Here is a 23,812-nt window from a genome sequence, read left to right on the forward strand (position 1 = left end):
TCAGAAAACATACCTAGTTGCATTTTATTATATCTCTTCAAAATAAATAAACATACAATATAACACAATGAAATAAGACTCATAACATCTCTGAAAGCCTGTAACAGAATAAACCTCAAAATAGTGCCTGTTTTTTAGTAAACATAACTTGTACATAACGTACAAAAAATACTACTCAAAAGTGTACAAAATGCAGCAAACAAATATCAAGTATTGTGCAGTTTCCCTCCACGTTATACCAGCTGTTGACAGTCAGTCATTACAGGGAAATTACTAGTGTTGAGTGCCAGAAGCTACATTAAAATCGTATGTCTCACCAGAATCCAGTGAGCAGTTAATGAGCAGCTAACAGCTCAGTGGCATAGCTCAGTTCATTTTGGTTCAGCAATACGAGCCATTCAGGGATCTCAGATGGCTCACATATGTGGTGGAATGTAAGTATGAAGTTAATACAATTTAATGCACTACTGAAACGGTATAATGCACTGAGTCTCAAAAGCGCTTCCTTTTTGGAACAAATACTAGTAGAATTTCCCCTACTGTAAAAACATTACACTTCCTCTGTAACAGCAGCACGCAGCTCCCAAACTAAAAAAGAAAAAAAAAGTTTTGTTGCTTTGCTCTATTGTTCTGTTGCATGACAGACATTTTAAAGCATAATCAACAGTGAGAGAACACATTCAGAGCAGGATGCACGTACAGTGCATTCAGCTCTCCCCTTCCACTAACACTCACACACTTCCTCAAACGCACTAAATAGAAAACAAGACTGGACGTTACCACTCACTAAAATCCATTCCATACTTACATAAAAATGTATGTTCAAAGCTCCCTCTCTTCATGAAAGCACTGACCAGTAATAAATAGTTACTGGTGAATAATAGGGGCTCTGTATGTGGAGCCTGGATTAATCACAGCAGTAGGGTGTTTTTTTTGCCAAGCTGAAATAGCTTTAAATTTAAAAGACATAATCAAGTGAATGTTCACCTTTGCATGTCTGTAGTTGCACTTGGTATCAGCAGTATGCTTGTTAATGAAAGTAGATTCAGTAGTATTCAACTCGAGGGTCCATCTCCTCTTCATTGCTACATAAGAATCAGTCAATCATCAATAGTGCCTAACTCAAGTAGGACGTACCCACAAATTTGAACATGTGACATGCAGAATAAAAAGCTAACGAGACGAAATGAAAACATGAAATGTTAGAGCATTCAGTTGGCAGGTGTTTCATAGTCACACACTGCCACCGTCTGACATCTAAAGATATATACCCCTTTGGGACATGTCAGTTACATGACCACATGTCAATCATCTCAAAGATTATTGGGTCCTGCCCAACAGTAGTAGATAGAACAGAAACTATAACAAGTGTTTTCTTTCCCTCTTCTGCCTTCTCACTTTCTCCGCGCACTGCCCGGTCTCTTGACCTGCCAGAGGTGATTGTGGATGGTCAGGGCATCGACGCTGACCGACACAGACTTGGCGGGGATGACGGTGAACTGCTTTCTGTCCGAGCTGTATTTGTAGAGCTTGTCGATCATCTTGCGGGTGATAGCACGCGGCCCTGTGCCTGTGAACTTGATGATCTCCTCGGTGTCGGGTGAGTACGAGTAAATAGCGCGGAACTGGCACCCACCGTCACGGAAGAGGATAATCAAGTGATTCGACTCGCACTTTTCCAGCTCCTGTGGTCAGTAAAAGAGACACAAAACATCTTTTCTGAATATAGCAAAACATGAGCGAAAAATGTAACTGTGAAAGTAATACGTAAAATAAAAAACAACTTACTTTGCCATGAAAGTAACGCAGAGTTCACTGATGATAACGATGTAGGCATAGCTTCTACATATTCACAGTAAATCCACCATCAATACATTTATTTCAAGTGATCACACTAACCTCCAGAATAGCATTCTTCTGGCCCTCATTAACCCTTCCAGCCAGACAGCAGTGAGCGATGGCATTGATGATGATTGGCTTGTTGGACTTGGAGCTTGGCTCCTTGAAGAGTTTAGGTCCTTTAACAAACAAAAAAAATGACAAAAAGATTAATAAGATAAATGCATAAAAGTCTGTAAGCTATAGGATATTCAATCATTTTCTGCATTTCTGCTCACCATTGTACTCCACTGAAGTGATGGAAGAGGCTATAGAGCCGTTCTCCCAGTCCCTCTCCATGTTCCTGCTGGACGCCCTGCTCAGCATGGGGAACGACTCCATTGAGCACACAGATCCAGCTCTGGAAGCCACACATATATGTCAGTAAAATGACAATACCGATGCACAAGGTGGAAGAGAGATCATGTCCTCTGCACTTACACGAAACACAGGAAGTCTCACCTCTGTGACTCTGCCCCTCCAGAGATGACGCTGTCTGCCTCGGTCGCCAAAGAGAGTGTCGATCCTCTGTGACTGCAGATCAGGTCAGCTGAAAGTGACAGACAGAAGGATTTAGTCCCAGTCACTTTACTAAACAAAATAACATTGTTGTTTTCTGATCCCCACACACATGTTCTGCTGAATTTTCACATGACAAGCAGTGACCCAAATTGATGATTTAATGTTACTCTAAATGCAAAAAGTTTCATTTTCATTCAAACAAGGGACAGAAGCTGCATAATAAGAAAGACAACATTATGATAAATGGATCACAGGTAAGTCAGAACCACTAAGTCAGCTACTCTCAAAAGGCTGATTAATCTTCCAAATATGTAATAAATATCTGATAACCCATGGGTTTGCTGCATAAACAATCTTTATGGGCCATTAATGGTTTATATCACATCATGCAGAGCAGGTTAGAAGGTTCACCTCCCCTGCAGCCTGCTGCTGAGCCCTTCGCTTTGATCAACATCGACACCTTCAGAGAATTACCTGCATAACACACATGTACACACCCAGAGGATGACGACGATTGTACACAAGTGAGCTAAACTGAAAATACACGCGCACAAACATGGCCTATCAGCATGCAGACAAACACACTAGGCATCTTGGCTGACAAACAATACAAATGCAACATGGCGCACAAAAAAAGTACTAAACCACTAAAGGTGTTCTTACATGTGGTGGATCCTTTGGAGAGGCTGTTGGACTCTTCACGGTGCAGTGATTTGGGCCTGCTCTTGCGGGATTTAGTCCGTGGCCGAGGCTTGACCAGACCCTGCTCTTCCATCAATGCCTGCTGCTTCCTATGCAGGTATTCCTGCTTAATAAGCTCTCGTCGTGCCTTCTCCTCCTCCTTACGAACACGATCCTCTTCTGCCTTGCGCCTTCAAAAAGGGGAAGGAGAGTTAGATGCATAATTTATCTTCATAACCAAGATACACCCCTGTTCACCTGTGTACCTGCAGACTTAGACAGGTCATTTTCCTTATAATTAATATGTGAGCGTGTGAAACCAAAACTTACCTGGCCTCGTCACGCTTCAGCTCACTCTCAGCTTCTTGCTGTTGTTTGCGTAGTCTCGACTCTTCAGCTTTGCGTTGCTGTTTTAGAAGGAAGGCAGCGCGACGTTTCGCCATTTCATCCTCTGCTTTTTCCTCATCCTGGAGAATTTAAAAAAAGAGTGATCATCATTGAATTAGTGGTTATGCTTCCCAGATGGTACTCTTGATATTCCAAATAACAAGTTACGCACACAAGCACACATAAAAAAATACAGATATCCTAAATTTTACCTTAAAGAAGAAGCCTAGCACATTCTTCTGCTCGCCTTCTGCTGTGCAGTCTGTAACGTCTGCACTGCCATTCTCCAGTGGATCCTTGAGCTCTGATAGGTCAACCTCAATCAATTGACCTTTGACTCTGGTATTCTCATCTCCAACCACAGCCTCTTTCACTGAGTTTGCAACATTGTTCTCCTCTTGTTCTGCAGTCTGTGAAGGAGACATCAATATACTTGAGAGGACTTGTGGGTCCTGTGACTGGGTGCTGTCCAAAGAGGGCCCTGTTCCCTCTCCAATGCTGCATTTGTTTGGGTCATCATGGACTCTGAAGGTGGTGTTTCTCTGAATGTTTCTCTCTAGCCTAGTGCTCTCAACCATACTCGGTGTCTTCTGGTCTCCAAAAGAGTTTTCACTAGGAGACTGAGTATTAGACTGGACAGAAACCATCTTGCTGTTGTCTTTACTCTGTTTTTGCTTCAAGGCTTTGCTGCGTTGGCTGGAGCTAAGCTTGGGAGGACGGCGAGCAGGGGCAGAGCTGCTGCCACAGATATCCACAAAGTGAACGTCAAAGGATGTGCAATCTGAGGTAAAGGATGTTGATTGTGTTGTGTTTGGGGTTGTGCTAGGGCTTGAGCTAGGGCTTGACTCTACACGTTCTGGAGGTGACACCACACGCTTCATCAGCAGGTCTTGCTGTAAAGAGAGCTGCATCATCTGGTGCTGAATGGAACTTATAGCTTCATTGAGTAGATCTATGGAGTGGGAACACTCATTCAAGTCAGGTTCAGCCGTATTATCCTGGGACACAGTGTTCAACCTGTTATCTCTGTTCATTTGTCTTCCCTCTGTTTGACCTGCCTTTGCCTGGACCATCAGAACATCAAGACAGGAGTCATCCTTGCAGGACGGGGTCTTCACTTTGCTCCTGTCAGCTAGTTCTGAGGATTCCTGGGAGTGTTTGAGGGGCAGAGGAAGTGTGTCACTCTTCCCTCCACCCTTCTTAACAATGTTCAAGAAAGCAGCCTTCCCTAGCTTCAGTCGCTGCCGTGCTGATAGGGTCTCCATCTTCTTCTTCTGATACTCAATAGCACGTCTTTGCTCTTCTAGCTGCATGTGAAGTTGCAGCAGCTCTGAAGGCACTACCGAGGGACTCACCACCATATTCTTCCCCAACATAGGCTCCTTCCCTATCCAGCTGGAGGTGCAGTCACTCCTCAGCTGCCAGGGAGGGCAGGGTTGCCCCCCCTCAGAGCCATCCGGTGTGGTTTTCTGAGAGCTGCTGGTACTTGAGAATCCATCACGGAGGCCAAGTTTAAGGCGCTTTCTCTCTGCAAAGCTGGTCATCTTGACACTGGTGCTGCCTGAAGCGCTGCAGCTGCTCGCCCAGGATATGGTACTGAGGCAAGGGCTTGAGCGTCCACTGCAGTCTTCCTTATCGTCCCGCTCACAGTCTTCCTTATCGTCCCGCTCACTAACCTTCGAGTCTTCTCTCAGTTTGGCAGACTCACCCTCTCCAAATTCACACGCCACTCCCTCCTCTATGTATTTTTCCCTTCCTCTCTTCACCACCTCTTTAGTCAGCTCCATCTGATCCTCCTCCTCCTCATCTTCCTCAAGGTCTGCAATGTCAGAGTCAGATTCTTGCCCTACCTCCAGTGCCGTGGAGAAAGGACTGTCGCTGTCTGGCTCTCCTGAAATATGAAGGAAAAAGCCATGGGACTGTTTCTTCCCAGAAGGAGAGATGTCTATAGACCCCTCTGTGGGTGGCCTGAGAGAGCTTGGGACTGATTCTACCATGGGTATGGGCGTAAAGGTATTTCTGTTTAACTCAGATACAGGGCCTTTTCTCTGTGAGGTGCTTGGGGCATGGGCGGCTGCTTTCCTAGCAGTTGCTAGTACTCTACAGCGACTCTCACCACTTTCCTCCTCCTTGTTCAGGGAAATGCTCTTCTCTTTGGCTGGTTTAGGGATGGCAGGCATCAGACGCTCCAGATAGTAGCTGTCTGCCTGGCAGTCAGGAGTAAATGGACCTATGTCGAGGCGGGGAGAGCAACGGCTATTAGAAACTCTTGAAGTGGAGGTTGCACTCTGGATTTCCAGCTCATCCTGCTCCATGTCACTCCCAAGTGGACGTCGAGAAAATGCAGAAGGATGGATTACAGCAACCAGTTCCTCCTCTTCTATTTCCTCCTCTTCATCCTCTATGTGCATGTGATTAAGAAGGCTTTGACCACTGAGTCTATGTTGAGGCAGCTGAGGACCTGACCCCAGCATGTGTTTGGGGGTGATGCTCATTATGTTGGAGGCCAAGCTGTCTTTGCTGATGGAGCGAGCAAGGCTGATACTGTCTGCATCGTCCTCGATGGGACAATGCAGGGCGTAAGGTACTTGCTGGGATAAAGGCCTGGACAGGGACAGAGGGAGGAATACAATTTATGTGAGCGAATTATATATATATATAGAATCATGGAACAACAATTGCCTGTTATTCAATTAAATTCAATTCGATTTTATTTATATAGCGCCGAATCACAACAACAGTTATCTCACAGCGCTTTTCATAAAAGAGCAGGTCTAGACCGTACTCTGTGATGTTATTTACAGAAGCCCAACAATTCCCACCAGGAGCAAGCACTAGGCGACAGAAGCAAGGAAAAACTTCCTTTTAAGAGGCAGAAACCTCGAGCAGAACCACGGCTCAGGGTGGGCGGCCATCTGCCTCGACCGGTTGGGGGTTAAGGAGAGAGAGAGAGAGAGGGCACGAGAGAGAGAGAGAGAGAGAGAGAGAGGGCAAGAGAGGAACCAAGAGAAAGAGAGAGAGGGATGGAAGGAGAGAGAGGTACAGTACTGTAAATACAGTAATGTTTATGTTATGCGTGTGCCTGCTGATACATTAATAAACACAGTAATTGTGAAGGTTGTAATAACACTGCTCACCTTGGCCTCCTTTCCGGCCAGGCCAGTATTGAGCCCTGATGCTGCCCATCTGGACATGTCATAGAGTTGGACCTATTCCTCAGTTCTGTAAGAAAGGAAATATAATCCACATTACCTAAAGGACCTCTCAAACATACAAAATTAATTTTAATAATCTACACCAGAGACATTTTAGAGCCTATAAGGACTTAGTCTACACTCAGGGAATGAACTCTTTGGATAGAATATAAAACTGACTTTGAACGCTAATTATTCCAGCGAAATACCTTGTTGTTTTTGTTAAAAGTGGACATTGAAATAAGGAAAGATACAGATTAAAGATTAGCGAAAGTTTGCTAATCCACAATTTAGCGAATGTTAGTTATGCTACGTTCCAGACAACTCAGAATTCGAAAATCTTCGATCGCCAGCATCACTTACCCCACCTTTAATTCCACTGAAGACGCTGTTAAAAATGAATGCCTTTCCTTTATGGATCTCCAAAAGCAAGACTTCACTCTCAGAACACTTAAAAGTTCTTCTTTTTTTTCCTCTTTATTTTCATGAATACCCTCAATTATGCACAGAAGGCATTTATTATGTTTATGCATGCCATTTACACAGTTATCTGAAGTTAGGAGCATCTGCTGAATTGGACGTGACACATTTGTTCCAGACCACCGTACAAAAAAAGTAAAAGAAAATTAAGATAAGACTATGAAAAATGTTCTTGCATGAGGGCCAATGTTAATTCTGCTCTTTATCTTCCCTCTCTCTTTTCAGTGTTAAAGACTTTTGTTTGGTTTGGGACTTGAGGCAGCAAAAACTCTGCACTGGAGCTAGAGTAAATTACCTGAAGTGCTCTCCTCAGCCACTTTCTGTTGTCTCTGTCTCAGGGGCAGTAAAGAGTGAGATGGGCTTAATGGTCTTTGTTTTGTGCTGTAAGGGAAAGACAGATGTTTAGGTATTGATGTATTGATACATCTGGTTTGATTTTAGCTTGTGAAATGTTTGCTAAAAGAAACTAAAAATAATGCTCATAGTGTGTTTCAAAAATAGCCCTGATGTAGTGTGATTTTAGAATTAAAATATTTAGGAAGATGCTTTAATATGTTAGGTGCAGAGCAATTATAATATTACAGTTAAAGTGCTGTTGTAATGTACTGATAAAAAAAATACTGGTCTTAAAGTTAGCAGTAGTCTTCAGATTTAAATGTACGTCACACTATAGATTGTTTTGATTTGTGACTTTTACCATACTAAACTAGTGTATGAGTACTAAAAATGTACATTACAAGCACACAAATGTGCAAATGGACAAATGTCAACAGAAAGGACAAAGCAAAGTTTAGGCATGTGGCGTTTCTCAGAACTAAAAAATAAAAACTGCATTACATTAATCAGTAAACCTGTAACTTGAAAGTGAAACTGTCTCTGTGTGGTGTTACTGGAAAAAACAATTACTGGATAATACCTGAGGTCAGGGCTCGGAGGTATGGTCAAGATGTCAGCAGAGTTTGATGTTGTCAGGAAACTACGTTTGGTGACGTTGGAGATGGGAACATGGGGTCGTGAACTCTTAGGCTGCAGCAGCAATCTCACTGCAAAAATGGTAGAACGAGATTTTAAGAAGGGACCCTATAACATGAGCCATGAGCAGCTCAATAAATTACAAGTGGAGAGTGTGTTATACCATCTCTGATTTCCTGAAGGTCCCTGGGCTGTACAAACTCTGGCTTCACACACTCAAACCACCAGAAGAGCTCAGCAATGAAGACCATCACATTATTCTGCAAGACAATGATCAAGTTTAACGTCAACAGGAAATCATGATAATGTTGTTGGAGCCATTTTAAAAAGTATTTTCATATATGTTATGAATTTTTTTTGCGCTCACCTTTAATACTGGTGGAGAATACAACATGTCCTCAGGCTTCAGATAGAAGCATTTGTTCAGGTATTCATTAGAAAACTCCTTTAGTAGCTGGATGTTGTACACAGTGTCTGCTATGGAAGGAACCTCCTTCAGACAGATATCTGCACAATAATGGGACAACAATGCTTTATTCCATAGGCTGTGAGGTTGCTAAATCAATGACATGACTTTATGCACTACACTGAATTTTAATCTCATATCCGCCAGTTGGGCACTTTTAGTACCAGACACTTAAATTTTTTATTCATGTGCGTTTCTGTTGTGTCTATTGATCCCAGGGAAATGCTATTTAATTCTACCTGTACTACTGTTGTATCTCTGGTAAATGACAATAAATCTTATCTTATCTTATCTTAATGGGCAAAACTATCAAGTTATTACTGCATACTATAATAATAAAGTGGTAAATCAAGACTATTTTTAATCATTTAAAAAAAACTGGGCTTTTTGGGAAATACAGGTGCTGGTCATATAATTAGAATATCATCAAAAAGTTGATTTATTTCAGTAATTCCATTCAAAAAGTGAAACTTGTATAATGTGTACATTCATTCCACACAGACTGATATATTTCAAGTGTTCAATCCTTTTAATTTTGATGATATAATTGACTAATGAAAACCCCCAAATCACTATGTCAGGAAATTAGAATATTGTGAAAAGGTTCAATATTGAAGACACCTGGTGCCACACTCTAATCAGCTAATTAACTATAAAACACCTGCAAAAGCCTTTAAATGGTCTCTCAGTCTAGTTCTGTAGGCTACACAATCATGGGGAAGACCGCTGACTTGACAGCTGTCCAAAAGACGACCATTGACACCTTGCACGAGGAGGGCAAGACACAAAATTGCTAAAGAGGCTGGCTGTTCACAGAGCTCTGTGTCCAAGCACATTAATAGAGAGGCAAAGGGAAGGAAAAGATGTGGTAGAAAAAAGTGTACAAGCAATAGGGATAACCGCACCCTGGAGAGGATTGTGAAACAAAACCCATTCAAAAATGTGGGGGAGATTCACAAAGAGTGGACTGCAGCTGGAGTCAGTGCTTCAAGAACCACCACGCACAGACGTATGCAAGACATGGGTTTCAGCTGTCGCATTCCTTGTGTCAAGCTCTTGAACAAGACACAGCGTCAGAACCGTCTCGCCTGCGCTGAAGACAAAAAGCACTGGACTGCTGCTGAGTGGTCCAAAGTTATGTTCTCTGATGAAACTAAATTTTGCATTTCCTTTGGAAATCAAGGTCCCAGAGTCTGGAGGAAGAGAGGAGAGGCACAGAATCCACATTGCTTGAAGTCCAGAGTAAAGTTTCCACAGTCAGTGATGGTTTGGGGTGCCATGTCATCTGCTGGTGTTGGTCCACTGTGTTTTCTGAGGTCCAAGGTCAACGCAGCCGTCTACCAGGAAGTTTTAGAGCACTTCATGCTTCCTGCTGCTGACCAACTTTATGGAGATGCAGATTTCATTTTCCAACAGGACTTTGCACCTGCACACAGTGCCAAAGCTACCAGTACCTGGTTTAAGGACCATGGTATCCCTGTTCTTAATTGGCCAGCAAACTCGCCTGACCTTAACCCTATAGAAAATCTTTGTGAAGAGGAAGATGTGATACGCCAGACCCAACAATGCAGAAGAGCTGAATGCCACTACCAGAGCAACCTGGGCTCTCATAACACCTGAGCAGTGCCACAGACTGATGGACTCCATGCCACGCCGCATTGCTGCAGTAATTCAGGCAAAAGGAGCCCCAACTAAGTATTGAGTGCTGTACATGCTCATACTTTTCATGTTCATACTTTTCAGTTGGCCATCATTTCTAAAAATCCTTTTTTAGTATTGGTCTTAAGTAATATTAAAATTTTCTGAGATACTGAATTTGGGATTTTCATTAGTTGTCAGTTTTAATCATCACAATTAAATGAAATAAACATTTGAAATATATCAGTCTGTGTGTAATGAATGAATATAATATCCAAGTTTAACTTTTTGAATGGAATTACTGAAATAAATCAACTTTGATGATATTCTAATTATATGACCAGCACCTGTACACTTTTTCTTTGCTTTCTTGCTGAGAGTTAACTTAGTTTAGTAATAAAACTTGAAACAGGGAAAAACAGCTAGTCTTACTCTCTGTGTGGGAGGAGGAGGCATAAAAAAGGAGCTATAAGTGAACTTTAGAGGTGCTAGTAGGCTGATTTGTTTACCTTATCCTTACAGCTAGCCAGGCTCCCTGTTTTCCCGTGCTGCTAGTCTTAAATCTAGGCTAAGCTAGTGGTTCTAAATTCACATTTAGCATCCAGACATGAGAGTGGTATCAATGCACTCATCTAGCTCTAGGAAAGAAAGTGAATTTCCCAAAATTGAAAACTGTTCTTTTAAAGGATCATATAACCTCAGGCAACAGTGGTGGACTGTGGCTCCAGAAAGTGAACATCTATTGTATCTTGTATCTTCCTTCAATGGATCTAGCAGTCCAGTGTTACTGTACCTTCCAATCTAATGAGCTCTGGGCAATAGAAGTGGATCACAGACAGCAGAGCTGTGCCGTCAGACACATCCTTCAACAGGTCGTCCAACAGAGGGAAGTGCTGAAATGTCCGACCAGACAGGTGATCTCTGCGGTAACGTACCTACACAGCAAGAGAGGGCACAAGTTTAAAGTCAGAACACTGAGTCACATCCTCACTTGTCACACACAAACACAACATTTACTTTGTAAATTATTTTCTGGCTTTAATATGTATACGGCAGAATAGGTATCTGTAACTATTATCAGATATCATATTATGTCAGGTGTAGGTTTGGTCTTTTAGGGCATGTTGTGCATCTGACCTGTCATGGAAGCTACCACCTTCAGGTATAATAATTTAACTAAGACTGAGGTGGGTTTAGTAGTTGGTGCATGTCAGAAATGACAAAATGGGAATAACAATAAAGGCAGGGATGGAAATAAGAAAAAGGTAAATGGTGAGTATCGTGAGAGAAAACTCCACAGGCTCTAATAAGCCATTGAGCCTGTAATAATAATAAATTAGACTGGTGAATGAAGAAAGAAATGACTGAGCAGTGACTGGATGAGTGGACATCACTGAATGTGGACTCCAGACAGGTTACTTTATGGCAAGAATGAGTTAGAACTGCCTGGTAGTTCACTATAAAACCAAAAACAATATAAAAACAAACCAGAATGTAATGAGAAAAGGGTGAAAATTGAAGGAATTGCTTAAGGGTTTCATGCAAAGCAATGGCAAATGAGCAGAGTGAGTCTAATGAGCTTGTTATTTCCTCCTTTTCCACCAAGGGGCACTGCGTTATCTTCATTATACACATTATATATATACATAACTGCATTCTCTGTAAAACAAATTTGAATTCATTTAGGTCTTTTCTGCGGTGTATCTCATTAGCTTTTATTTTTGTTTTGGCTCGTTTTTGTGCTGTCTGGTCTGACACTGACACACATGCACCTCAAACAGACGTACATACACTCACACAGGACACTGCTAGCAGTTGCACTTACAGGTACAAGCTTCCAATACCATTTGGAGGGAGACTAGTATCCAAGAGGCAGGAAGGAAAGGAAAGTTTGGGGAGACACAAACAGGAAGAGCAGCACACAATTCAAGGGTCATATGCAGTGACAGTGAATCAGATTGCCTGTTATGGAGACAGATCTGATCTTAAAGACAACTAGAAAGGGTTAGACAGACAGAGTCAAGAATTCAAATTTTACAGAGAAGAGGCACATGAGGAAAAAGACTACAGGTGTATTTTGTAATTAAAGGTTCAGTGACTACTTTGTGTTGTCACATTGTTTCAGACAAATGCAACCTCATTACCCTCTGAGAAGCAGCTCAACAACAATGCTTCCACTTGTTTTGTTTTTTTAAAAATATGCCTTTTCTGTATGGTTGATAAGAACCAGGGTGAGTCAACATAGTGCTGAGGTTTTCAAACTGTGAGGTATGCCTCCCCAGGGAGGCGTGGAAGAGTTGAAGGAGAGGCGGGGAGTTATAACTCAGTCAAATATGAACACACAGGAATGACAAACACTTCCCGATTATATCATTATCTCCATCACAAACAAATGTCCACAACTCAGGAATCATAGAAAAAAGATAACTCCAGAACTTGCCTGAGAATCATCATGTTTTTAATTTTCTTCAGTATGAGGTATTCTAGTAATTAAAAACAGGAACTGCTAAGAGGTAATACAGCATACCTATAATGGTGCTATTTCGTCAAAATGTATAGAAATATAGGCTAATAACAGAGGGCTCAAGTTGTAGCCCAAAGCTAACTAACTGATTCCATGGCAACATTATACTTCCTGTTTAAATCCCACAACGTCCCGAAATAATGGGAAATTATGGGAACTGCAGTTCAAAAAAACTACTAGTAAATCGCGATACAGAGTTGCAGTGAAAAAATAGAAACTAATTTAAAAGCCGTCGCTTTGGAACCCTGTACGCTGTGACTACATCCATTTTCAGTGGTGAGAGACTGGACTTGCTTGTCATCACAGAAACAGATCCTAAGATTGTGATGTTTACTGTAGCTTCAGTAATATCTGCTGTTATCCCTTCTGCTTTCCCTTCCCTAGACAAAAGGTCAACAACTGCACCCAGGGTGGGTTTGTCTCAATTTTGGAGGGGGGGCACAGTTTCAGACTTTGAAAACCTCTGATATAGGGTGTCCACTCTAAACGCAAAAAAACTCTGTGATCAGAGGGTGATGTGAGGTGCTCACCAGATCACAACGCAAGATCCAGTGACTAAACCTACACAATTGACAGTTAATGCACTCAGTGAGAAATGGATGCATGCATGTAAAATCCAAGACAATAAACACAGGTAACAACATCACTAAAGAAAGACTATTCAACATACAGGAAGCTTTCTTTCCAAGCAGTGAGATAAAGAGACAAGGTGACAGATTGTGAGCTAAGGGAATACAACAAAGGGACACCTTTTGGTGACTGGGTGAATCCAGCAGATGTTGCTTCATTTTCAGCTCTTTTTCCATGATCTCCCTCATCTTTATGTTCACCTGTAGCAACAAAGACACTGTAGATCAACACAGAAAGACAAGCGCACAAATGCAAACATGAACACCCCTGTCTGGCTCTTACCTTGTTGATCCAAAAAACCATTGCGTCTTCCAGGTCAAAAGGGAGCTCCTTGGAGGCACTGAAGTTGGAAAAACGCTTGACGCTGGACACCACCTTCTCTATGCTGATCATCTCCACAGTGTAGGCCATCATCAGGGCATCAATAAGGTGGATGTGGGAGCTCTGCAAGAACACAGACTTTGAGTCTTTGAATGTTACAACAGAAACCTAATTTTGGATTTGGCAAGCACTACATTTAAATTAAATTTCCTGCCCCGTGTCATGATAATCAATCTCTGCATTAAGTAACATAGTATTTCTGATGTGTACACTGTAAATCTTTCTTAGAAACAGTTTATATTGTATACAGTTATTGTACTGCATTATTATTAGTAGTATGTGTGAGCTTTTCTGCAGACAGGGAAGACAAAAGAGATGCTCCATCACCGAGTTGCCATGGAAACAGGGAAGAACTTCCTGACTGAAACATGCAGAGTTTAAACAGTAAAGTCAGCGTTCACGTGAGGCAATCACTAAGTCATTATTGTATGACTCACACACTGTTTATTTGTACAAAAAGGCCAGGGTGAGTAAACTGTGCAGAATGAAAACGTGTTTTTGTTTTGATGGAAGCCTGGATTTCTTTTTACCTTAAAAGGTTATTTATATAGTATTGAAAGTCTGATTGATGGATGTCAAATAATCTATTACATGTTATGATGGTTTCAGAGTTACTTTAGTGTTTCCACTTGAGTTTAATATGAATCTATATAGCCAAGAGCAAAGACTAAATTCATATCCTGACACTTAAACACAGCATAAACTGCTGCTTCTCAGCCAGCTTGTTTCCTTTTGCATTTTGACACATGTGGGATATGACTAATAGTGGGTTCATATTAAATGACAAATGCGTAGCCTTTTGGTTCATTTTGTTTCATTAATATTTTAGTTTTACACTCCTCCAAACCTGCAAAATACTCACATCCGCTGACGCATTATTTATTCCAACTCTTGGCTTATATTTGGCTCTGGAAAGCAAAGTCACATTAGCTTGTTACCAGATGGCAAGTGTGGCTTGCCAGTTCACTGGGTTATCCTGCAAAGAATGCAACCTCATTTATATAAAAATAAACCTTTCCTGATTAACTAATTATATAATTCTTAAAGGAGTATAATTTTTTTTTTTTGCCACCAGTGGAACAAGCTGTAAATCGAACATGACATATTATCAACTGTGAATGAGTAGCAAACAGTACCTATTACATATTCAGCAGAAACAGAACAACATTAGAATTTATTTGGAGTTATGGATCTGATCACCTGATGAACGAAAGTCTATTCATCACTGTATTTGCTATTGGTATGAGGACCAATGTTTTACAGACTCAAATGACCTAGTTTTATTTAACCTCATTTATTTAAATCTACATGATGATCATGACGCCAATCCTTAACAGTGATCATTTGACTTACCTCTTGAAGAATACTAAGATGCAGAAGCTTCACAAACCACTACAACTAATGTGCACAGAGGTCAAATATAGCCAACAGACAGATAACAGGTTTCAGAATACATTATGATAGGTTGAGATACAAAGCACTAATATGCTGAGTCAATGTTGGTCTATAACTTGACATAAGGTTAAGCTACCCACCATCTTGATCGGAGCTGAGCTGAGGTCCAGATCAGAGACAGGTGTGTTGTCTGTCTGCAGGACATAGATGCCTTTCCTGGACAGAGCCTGCATGACAGACTGGTGGCTTTGAAGGGAGGCAGCCTGTTCAGCGTGCAGGATGAGGCCGCATACCCGGCAGTACAGCTCTCCAGACAGCAGCAGGCGGATGATGGGGGGCTTGATGTGTTCCTGCTCATACTGGTCAGTATAAAAGGGGTCCTGCAGGTCTGTAGGGATGTGATCTGAAGAGAATGACAAACATACATGCATAATTATATGAGTGTCTACTTGATGAGACATTCAGGGTTAGCCACTTTTTTTCCTATTAAAGTTGTCACACCATGCATCCACACTCAAACTATTTTTGGGTAGACACGTGTCCACCAATGTCTCACCATGTTACATAACAGAGAAGCTCTCAGGACACAGACCTTCAAGGTATTAGACTGTCTAAGAAGAAACCAGTGCGAGGGGAGAACACTGAGACAAAGTCAGTGGTGAAACAGCATGCCAGGTAGCAACCCTGAAGGCCAATAGGTGGACAAGAGGCTTTAAGCCAATGAGCTAACACGAATTAGTGGCGATATCTTAAGCTGATGGTGTTGTCCCAGCCAGCCTGGTGTTTTCCTGCTCATGGACACAGACATGGGGCAGCTATTTTTATATGCCTTGGACATGTTAATCCAGAGTTAAGGCCTGAAGCACTCACGGAGCACTTTCCAGCACTTTCTGGGTAGATTTAGGCAGGAATAAAGAGGGAGACTGTTGTCTGATAGCTATGCAGCAACAAAAGGAAAAACAAGTGAGAAATTGGAATTATAATTGTTTTGTACATGACAACAGTCATAAATGATTGGTGGTCGACCATGTGCTTTTCAATGGCCAATGCCAATGCCACTTTAATAAACTTTAACTTTAACTTTAGCTTTATTTAGAGAGCAGTGTGAACAATGGCCGATATATAATGCCGATATCAAAAAAAAAAAAAGAAAAGTCATGTATAATTCCATTATTCCGTCCAGAGTATAATCTAATACATATGACAATATTCAGTAGCATGCTGTTTTAGATTAAATCTTTAAGCTGTTTCAGACTTATGTTTAAGGGAGAGTGGGGTACAATTTGTCAGAAGTAACATCATCAACTTCATTATTCTACAGTATAACTAATTGTATTATGAGTATTATGTCAAAATGCCAGATATCGGCCCGATTAATCGGCCAAACAATCTATCGATCACTATTATTGACCTACATTTTACCATCCAGATCATTTAGAGATATAGGAACGTGCCCACTTCAGTACACATAGCTTGAAGGAGTTTGAGAATGAGTTTCAGATCTCATGTCGTTATGCTAAGTATGAAGCAGACTATTAGCTGGCAAGAAAAGCAAATTGTCATTTCCACGTGTCAGTTTTTGTACAGAGTAAAAAATGTGAATATAACATGTTAAATAGTGAGCTTTAGAGGTGCTGGTAGGCAGATTTTTTAAGCTTTGGTAAGAGCCAGACTAGCTGTTTTCACCTACTTCCAGTATAGGCTAGGCTAACAGCCTGCTGGGTCTAGCTTCATGGTTAATGCACAGAGTAGTACTAATCTTCTCATCTAACTCTTCAATTCAGTTCAAGTTAATACAACTTCATTAATCCACAAAGGCAAATAGATTTTAGGGCATGGCTAAAAACAGACATATGCACAGACAGACAATTACAAGCAAAAGACTCTTGGTAAGAAAGCAAATAAGAGTATTTCCCTAAATGTCAACAAGCCACAGTTTTAAACATCCACTGGATTGTCCTGTGCTACTTTCTGGTGCTCTTTTGACCTACCATAAAAACTGCAGTTATGCACTTTTTTGTTAAAATTCACCATTTGTTTCACTATCAAACTAAATGGTTTAAAAAAAACTGGGCTTACTGCTTGTGTTGCTGTTATAAGGCTTTGTCTGTCAAAGTCACATGTCTCAAGATCTCAGCAATGGCACATATTAATAAAATTTCATCTTAAATGATAAGAATAAAGACAGAAACTAAGAAAATAAGATGCAGGCTTTTAAATAAATGGATAAATGATGACAGTTGCATCGATAGTCAAGCACTTAACAACAGCATCTTCTCTCATTTTGCTTCACATTAGAAGCCAGCTGACTGAGAGATACAGACAACAAAAAGACATCCATTAGTGGGAAACACACACACACACACACACACACACACACACACACACACACACACACACACACACAGCATGCTCAGATTAGAGTTGTAGCACACTGTGAAAACCGTAGCTTTCACAACAGACTGCTTGCTTGGCACAGTCTACCTACAGTATCTATCTCACTCTCTGCTCTTGTGTAGTGCTGCCATATGGCCACGAGTATCCCAGATCATGTAAGAAAATGCTTACTATGCATCCATCCAGGTCTTTCTCGATCTGTCTCATTTGCATATCTCTCAACAAAAGCAAATCTTGCCTGTCTTCCTCCCTGCCCCTTCCTCAGCCTCAGCTGTCCCAGAATGCCCCCTCATCCTCCCTGGTAGCTGTGGAGATGGTGATGGGGGATGCCAATGTGGCCGGAGGTGGGGGCTGGGCTGCTGTCCCATCTCCTCACTAAGGCCTGCTCATTGGATCGTTTTATGGTTCCTGACATCAGGAGGTGGATGTGTGTATGTGTGTGTGTGTTACAGTGGCGTGAATAATTGGAGGGGGGAGGCAGGAGCTCCTCTCTAATCCTAGTTACTAATACTCCTTAGATATTTATTATCCACCTGATACAAGCATCAAAGCCCACCCTGGTGTGCATCTGTGTGTATGTGTGTGTTTGAGAAATCAAGAGGAGGGGGTGTAGGGAAAGCCTTTGTTCCTATTCGTTCAGACGCAAGGTCAGATTGATCAGCAGAGATCTTGCTGACAGTCAGGGCAGGGCTGTCAGACTCTGGGCTATGCAGGCGAAAGACACAACTACTCTCTCCAATACGAAGGCTTAATGGAGTATGTTGGGAAAACATAGCCTTTAAGCCAATGCACCCTGTGGACTCATTTGGAGGTCTGAGCCTGCAGGAAAAAATTAAGGCTTTATGCTTCATATATTAGCTAACAGTGTTGTTACAGTTCCAACATTAAACAATAATTCATCATTGGTGAAAGAGGAAAGGAATAAAGTAAAGAATAAAAAAATGAATGGCTCTGATTAATGGTAACAACATTTAGAAAAGATTTCAAGGTTCCTCCAAAGGCCATTAATAAAACTGTCCTGAGTCTAAACAAACAAAGGTCCAATCCCATTAAACACTTAAACATGTGACTGGCTGACTTTCACACCAGCACACACCAACAAACACAGCAGTGCTGGGAGGACAGTGTTGTCTAGTCCTCCCAGCACTGCTGTGTTGGTTGGTTTGCTAATCTAATAAGAGTTGTTTTGGTTCTTCTGACCTCCACAGTGACTGTCAATGACCAGGGATTGTATCATAGAAAACAAACATAAAACAGACTCATTGTATTTCTACATGAGATATTGTTCCAAAACAGGAACACATTACTGATAAGTTTTGGGCTGTCGACATTATAGGATTAACAGGAAAATAGCATCCTAAAGCTTTTCAAGTAGCTAAAAAAAAAATTCTAGATTCAGTGAATTAGGTGTCTATTGGCAGTTTACCCAAATGCTGCATGGTCATGTTTATTTGCATTACTTACTACAGTTTTAGGATTATCACATAATTCATCATATGTTGCCAAGAACAGATGAACTATTACATACTCATAAGCTACACTTAGTTATCTGTCTTACAATCACATACCCAGTTAACAAAAATATTTAATTCCTGCCTAAACCTGAATTCCATATGTGCTTTGCACTGCATTATTGAAATGGTAACAATGAAAGAACAAGTAAGACATGAATTCAATTCAATTCAACGTGAGAGAGCAAAACTGCAAAACAAAAAAATTGAGTTATTTTGACATGCCACAGTAATCCCTGGCCTCATGTTAACTAACTCACATAATAAAATAAAAATGATTCTAATAAGTTCTGTGTGAGGTATCCAGATTTGTTGTTTTAAATGTGGAAGAAAAGAGAGGCATCGGATCATTACCTGTATCAGTAGACACCCTGAGTTGTGGTACTGGAATCAGTATCGTTAGACAAAGCTGGATCTAGAGCTGTAACAATTAGTTGATCAACAGAAAATAAATATGCAACTATTCTGGTACTCTAATCATTGTATCATTTTTCAAGGAAAACTGTCAAACATTTCCTAGTTCGAGCTTCTTAATTGCGATAATTTGATGCTTTTCTTTGTCTTATAGGATAATAAACGAAATATATTTCAGTTTTGGACTTAAGTTTCTAAATTTTGTAGAGCTGAAGCAATTCAAATGTACAAAACTACATGCACTGTACCATCTCTTCTGTATGAACGTGTTAACGTTATGATAATTGTCAAATCACGTAATACTAGTACTGTCCATTCTGTGTGAAAAAGGAGTTGAGATAGTGTAGTTAGTGCAAGAAATCAGTCTCTTGCTGTGAAGGGTGTTCCTGGCACACTGAAGTCAGGAGGAGCCAATCAGATTAAGGGAAGCAGGAAGCTCGACGGGGGAAAAGGTGATGGTTTGGTGTTTATTAAGGGCATCCGATCTCTGCCCTGGAAGAACAGTGCTATGTAACAACAGAGGTAAATCTCTGACCAGCAACACAGACTGGCGGAAAGCATAAAAATGCTCCAGCTGTTTGGAATTTATGTGATATCACTCACACTGATCGTGGATGTCATATTTTTGTTTCCACTTTGAAAAATAAGGTGTGTCTCTACCGCTGTTTACTTCACCACATGTTATGCTGCAATGTTAAGCTTTGAATTTCAGGGTTTTGTTCCCCTCTCAGAGTCATTTTACCGAGTCATCCACTGCAACACAGGAGACAGCACTGCAGGGCAGGAAACACTTAATCTACATTATGTCCGGCTCATAAAATGGATAAGATGACAAAGAGTTTTCCTTTACTGAATTGCTCTGTCTGTGTGTCCGTCCAAATGCCTCATTGTTACAGTGACAATAAAATCACAGACTAGTAGGAGAATGCATGAACAGCACAGCTGAGCTGAGCAATCAGTGACACAAAAACCCACATTCAAGGAGTCATTTCCAGACATTTGCTTACAGCCTGGCAATGTGGAGCAATCATTTTTAATGTTTTAGTAGACCTCGTCAGAGCTGGCAAGGCTAGTGACCTGTGTATAAAAGACTTTGGCTGACAGTGGGATGTGGTACAAGTCTTCAAATACGAAGGACTGGACTGTGGCTACACTATCATGGTATGAAAACCTTTTTGTCAGGATGTTTGTTTACATTTTTGACATTGAAAAGAACCAGAAACCAAGTCAAATGACTATCTGAATGATACTCAGTAACTTTGTGACGTCTTTTAAATCTATCATGCAAACAGGAAGGTTATGAACACAAATACATGATTTACTAAGTGGGAACTGGAGATAAAGATACAGTTTATTTGTATTGTCTTTTTGGACCAAATACAGATATGACCACTATTTCTAAATCACATGATGCATAGTCCCAGCTCATGCATTTGACCACATTATCAATTGCAATTTTGAATTTTTACTAAATAAGACAGATACTAAACTCATGTGGATAGCAGGGTTTCCTGCAGTGTTTTATAATTCACCTTAAAGACCACTACATTCACTTTGATAAAATAAAACATTAGGTCTCATTAGAGAAGAACAGATGCACAATTTCATATATTTAATGAGTGTGACTATTGTGAGGGCATTCATCTACTGACTAAATTGATCTCGAGACGAGATGCGTATAGATATGGGTGGCTTACTGCCCCAGCTAAGAAATTTAGATAATAATCTGCATCAGCCAATACCTACACTTACAAGGCCAATTTATCATCCTAAATGACAGCAAATCTAATCTAAAACCATTAATGGCTTGTGTTAAATATATATTGTTATACTGTAGAAAAGAATGCAGTTGATTGACTTCACTTCTGACAAACTGTACCCCACTCTCCCGTAAACACCAGTCACGTTTTTGAAAACTACAGCTCAAACCAATGTATTTTTCTATTTCCTTAAAAAATCCATCTAAAACAACATGTTACTGACTAAGATAACCATGTATATTATATTGTACTCTGTATGGAATAATGGAATTAAACATGACTTTCTGATATCGGCATTATATATCGGCCATCAGCGGCCCTGCTCTCTAAATACCAACATTGGCTATTGAAAAACCGGTATTGGTCAACCACCAAAATATTACCTGTATATAGATATATAGTAATACCAGGAGTCCGCTATAAGTCTGCAACTAATGATTATTTTCATTATCAATTAATCTGCTGATTGCTTTCTTGATACACTGATGTTGACATGATTTTGGTCTATAAAATTTCATGAATATGTTTTTTTTAAAAGCAGTTTCCTACAGCCCAAAGTGACTTTTTTAAATGCCTTATTTTGTTCAACAAACAATCCAAAACCCAAATACATTCAGTTTACTATCCCATCAGACAACAAAAAACAGCAAATCTTCACATTTGAAGCTGGTAATATTATGATTTGATTTTGTTCTTAGCTTAACATAATAAAAGTGTTTTGTTTTTGTTGCTCTCCAAGGCAGCATGCCAGAAAAGGAACTGGTGCAAATGTTCAGGCTCAATTAACAGGACTTGCATCTAGCAAACTGTTCATACAACTGCAGTACGAATACTCCTACAATACTACATAGACTAAATTGTACAAATACCTTACAGTAGGTAACGTGCAGCGGCTGATATTTTATCAGGGGCTACATGCTGTAGCTAGGCTAGACAAACTGTCTGAGCTCAGTTCATGCGCAGTAGATGTTTGCTCCAATAAATAAACATATAAATAAAAATACACAATAATATGACTACGATAAGAAAACACGATTCAAAGTGTTAGCGAGAGGAAAAAACAGAGGAGGCCATACCTGTACCATGAGCTTTGGCAAACAACCAGCGGAGATTTGCGTCTATTTTGGCTCTTGCAGAGTCGTAGAGCTCCAGCGGCACGACCTGAGCCTCCATGCTCTCTCCTGCATCATCTGCGGCCGCTGCTCTCCTCCAGGTGCTGTCCCTGCCAGCACTCACCCCCACATCCATCCTGCAAGCAGGCACACGGGAAAACATTATTGCCAATGGCATCCAACTGCATTACATCATCGATATGAAGAACAACAGCCAGGGCCTCACTGACAGCACCTGCTCTGGTGATAATCCTACACACACACACACACACACACACTCACCTTGTTCAACCTGCTAGTACTGTAGGTGTCTCTGCTGTCAGTCACCATGATTCACATACCAAGACCATATTAAATCCCCCCCACACACCCACACCCCACCTATTTGCACATTGTTTCAGCTGATGATCAGCTGATGATGATGTTAGGTTGGAGTGATAGAAAAAGCAGCACTTAGGATGTAAATGAGAGCTGCTCCAGGCTTAGTAGCTAAACAAAATATAAGCATCTTTGAAAGCCGCTGTTAGTTATTTTTTGTCTAGGTCCAGTCGAGGCTGGACGGGGTGACCAATGAATGACCTGACATCAACACAGCACCGTTAAATTCATGGTATTACCGTTAGCTGGGTTGGCTAGCTAAACTGCGCAGGCACACACACCCCGACATTTCAGCAGACAAACATAACAAAGACTCACCTTTAAGAGTGCATTGGGTCCTCTCCTCAGCTTTATGTTTGAGATGGAGGTGTAGTTAAAACGTCGACATGTTGTTCCGGCTTCAGCTAACGTTAACGGTGAAATAACAGAGGACTCCTCCCTGCCCAGCGACACAAATCTCCGGCCTCTCAGGATAAAGCTGCGGCTGGTGGTTAATCCAATAATTAAAAAATCTGTTTGGCAACCATCCGGAAGTCTGTTTTAGAGGAAATTATTAATATCCCGAAGCCGGCTGTTTCATATTGACGCCCCCGAGAGAGGACTAGCAGGTCTAACGGAGCTCGGACTGCCCTCCGTCTCTATGGGGACTGTTGTCTCCTGTCAGCTCGGCTGCAACACACCTGTTGACCTGCTGGGGGCGCTGTAGGCCCGTATAGCTCTATCTATCTATCTATCTATCTATCTATCTATCTATCTATCTATCTATCTATCTATTCAACAAAAAAATACAAAATACAAGCATTGCATCTGTATAGAACATGCAAGAATTTATAAACTAAACTGATTAACAGCCTCAGTATTTGTTTGATAATATCTTATTTATTTATTTAATAACTAACTATTTGGGGCTCCATAGAGAGAGAGATTTTAAGAAGAATGGTAAAAACTAAAACAGTCCTGAGGGACAAGCTCCAAATCCACCGGATCCTAGATTTTCCATACATCAACCGATGGTCCCAAAAGTAGGCCTATTTACATTACTTAAGTAAAAGTAGCAATACCACAGTGTAGAAATATTCATTCCCAAGCATT

The 23,812-nt window shown here is 40.9% G+C and overlaps 1 protein-coding gene across 4 annotated transcripts; it reads right to left on the minus strand.

Moving 5' to 3' along the window:
* LOC119914601 (calmodulin-regulated spectrin-associated protein 1-B-like) lies at positions 1-23,376 on the minus strand. Of its 4 annotated transcripts, XM_038734004.1 has the most exons (20): positions 23,039-23,376; positions 22,307-22,479; positions 15,289-15,551; positions 13,655-13,816; positions 13,492-13,572; positions 12,044-12,076; positions 11,012-11,153; positions 8,482-8,621; positions 8,278-8,374; positions 8,059-8,185; positions 7,438-7,523; positions 6,606-6,690; positions 3,681-6,072; positions 3,412-3,548; positions 3,064-3,272; positions 2,812-2,874; positions 2,341-2,428; positions 2,118-2,239; positions 1,900-2,018; positions 1-1,685 (listed from the first exon to the last, which is right to left on the minus strand). In XM_038734004.1, exons 2-20 carry the CDS (start codon positions 22,476-22,478, stop codon positions 1,395-1,397), a joined length of 4,809 nt encoding a protein of 1,602 aa, XP_038589932.1. In that variant the 5' UTR covers position 22,479; positions 23,039-23,376; the 3' UTR covers positions 1-1,394. The 4 variants fall into 4 exon arrangements, with proteins under 4 accessions (XP_038589932.1, XP_038589934.1, XP_038589935.1 ...); XM_038734006.1 differs by lacking the exon at positions 12,044-12,076; XM_038734007.1 differs by lacking the exon at positions 2,812-2,874.
* Positions 23,377-23,812: the final 436 nt, after the last annotated feature.

The sequence above is a fragment of the Micropterus salmoides genome, unplaced genomic scaffold, assembly GCF_014851395.1.
Source record: "Micropterus salmoides isolate LMB-PRFRI ecotype aquatic unplaced genomic scaffold, ASM1485139v1 Ms_hic_scaffold_20, whole genome shotgun sequence".
Classification (NCBI taxonomy): Eukaryota; Metazoa; Chordata; class Actinopteri; order Centrarchiformes; family Centrarchidae; genus Micropterus; species Micropterus salmoides.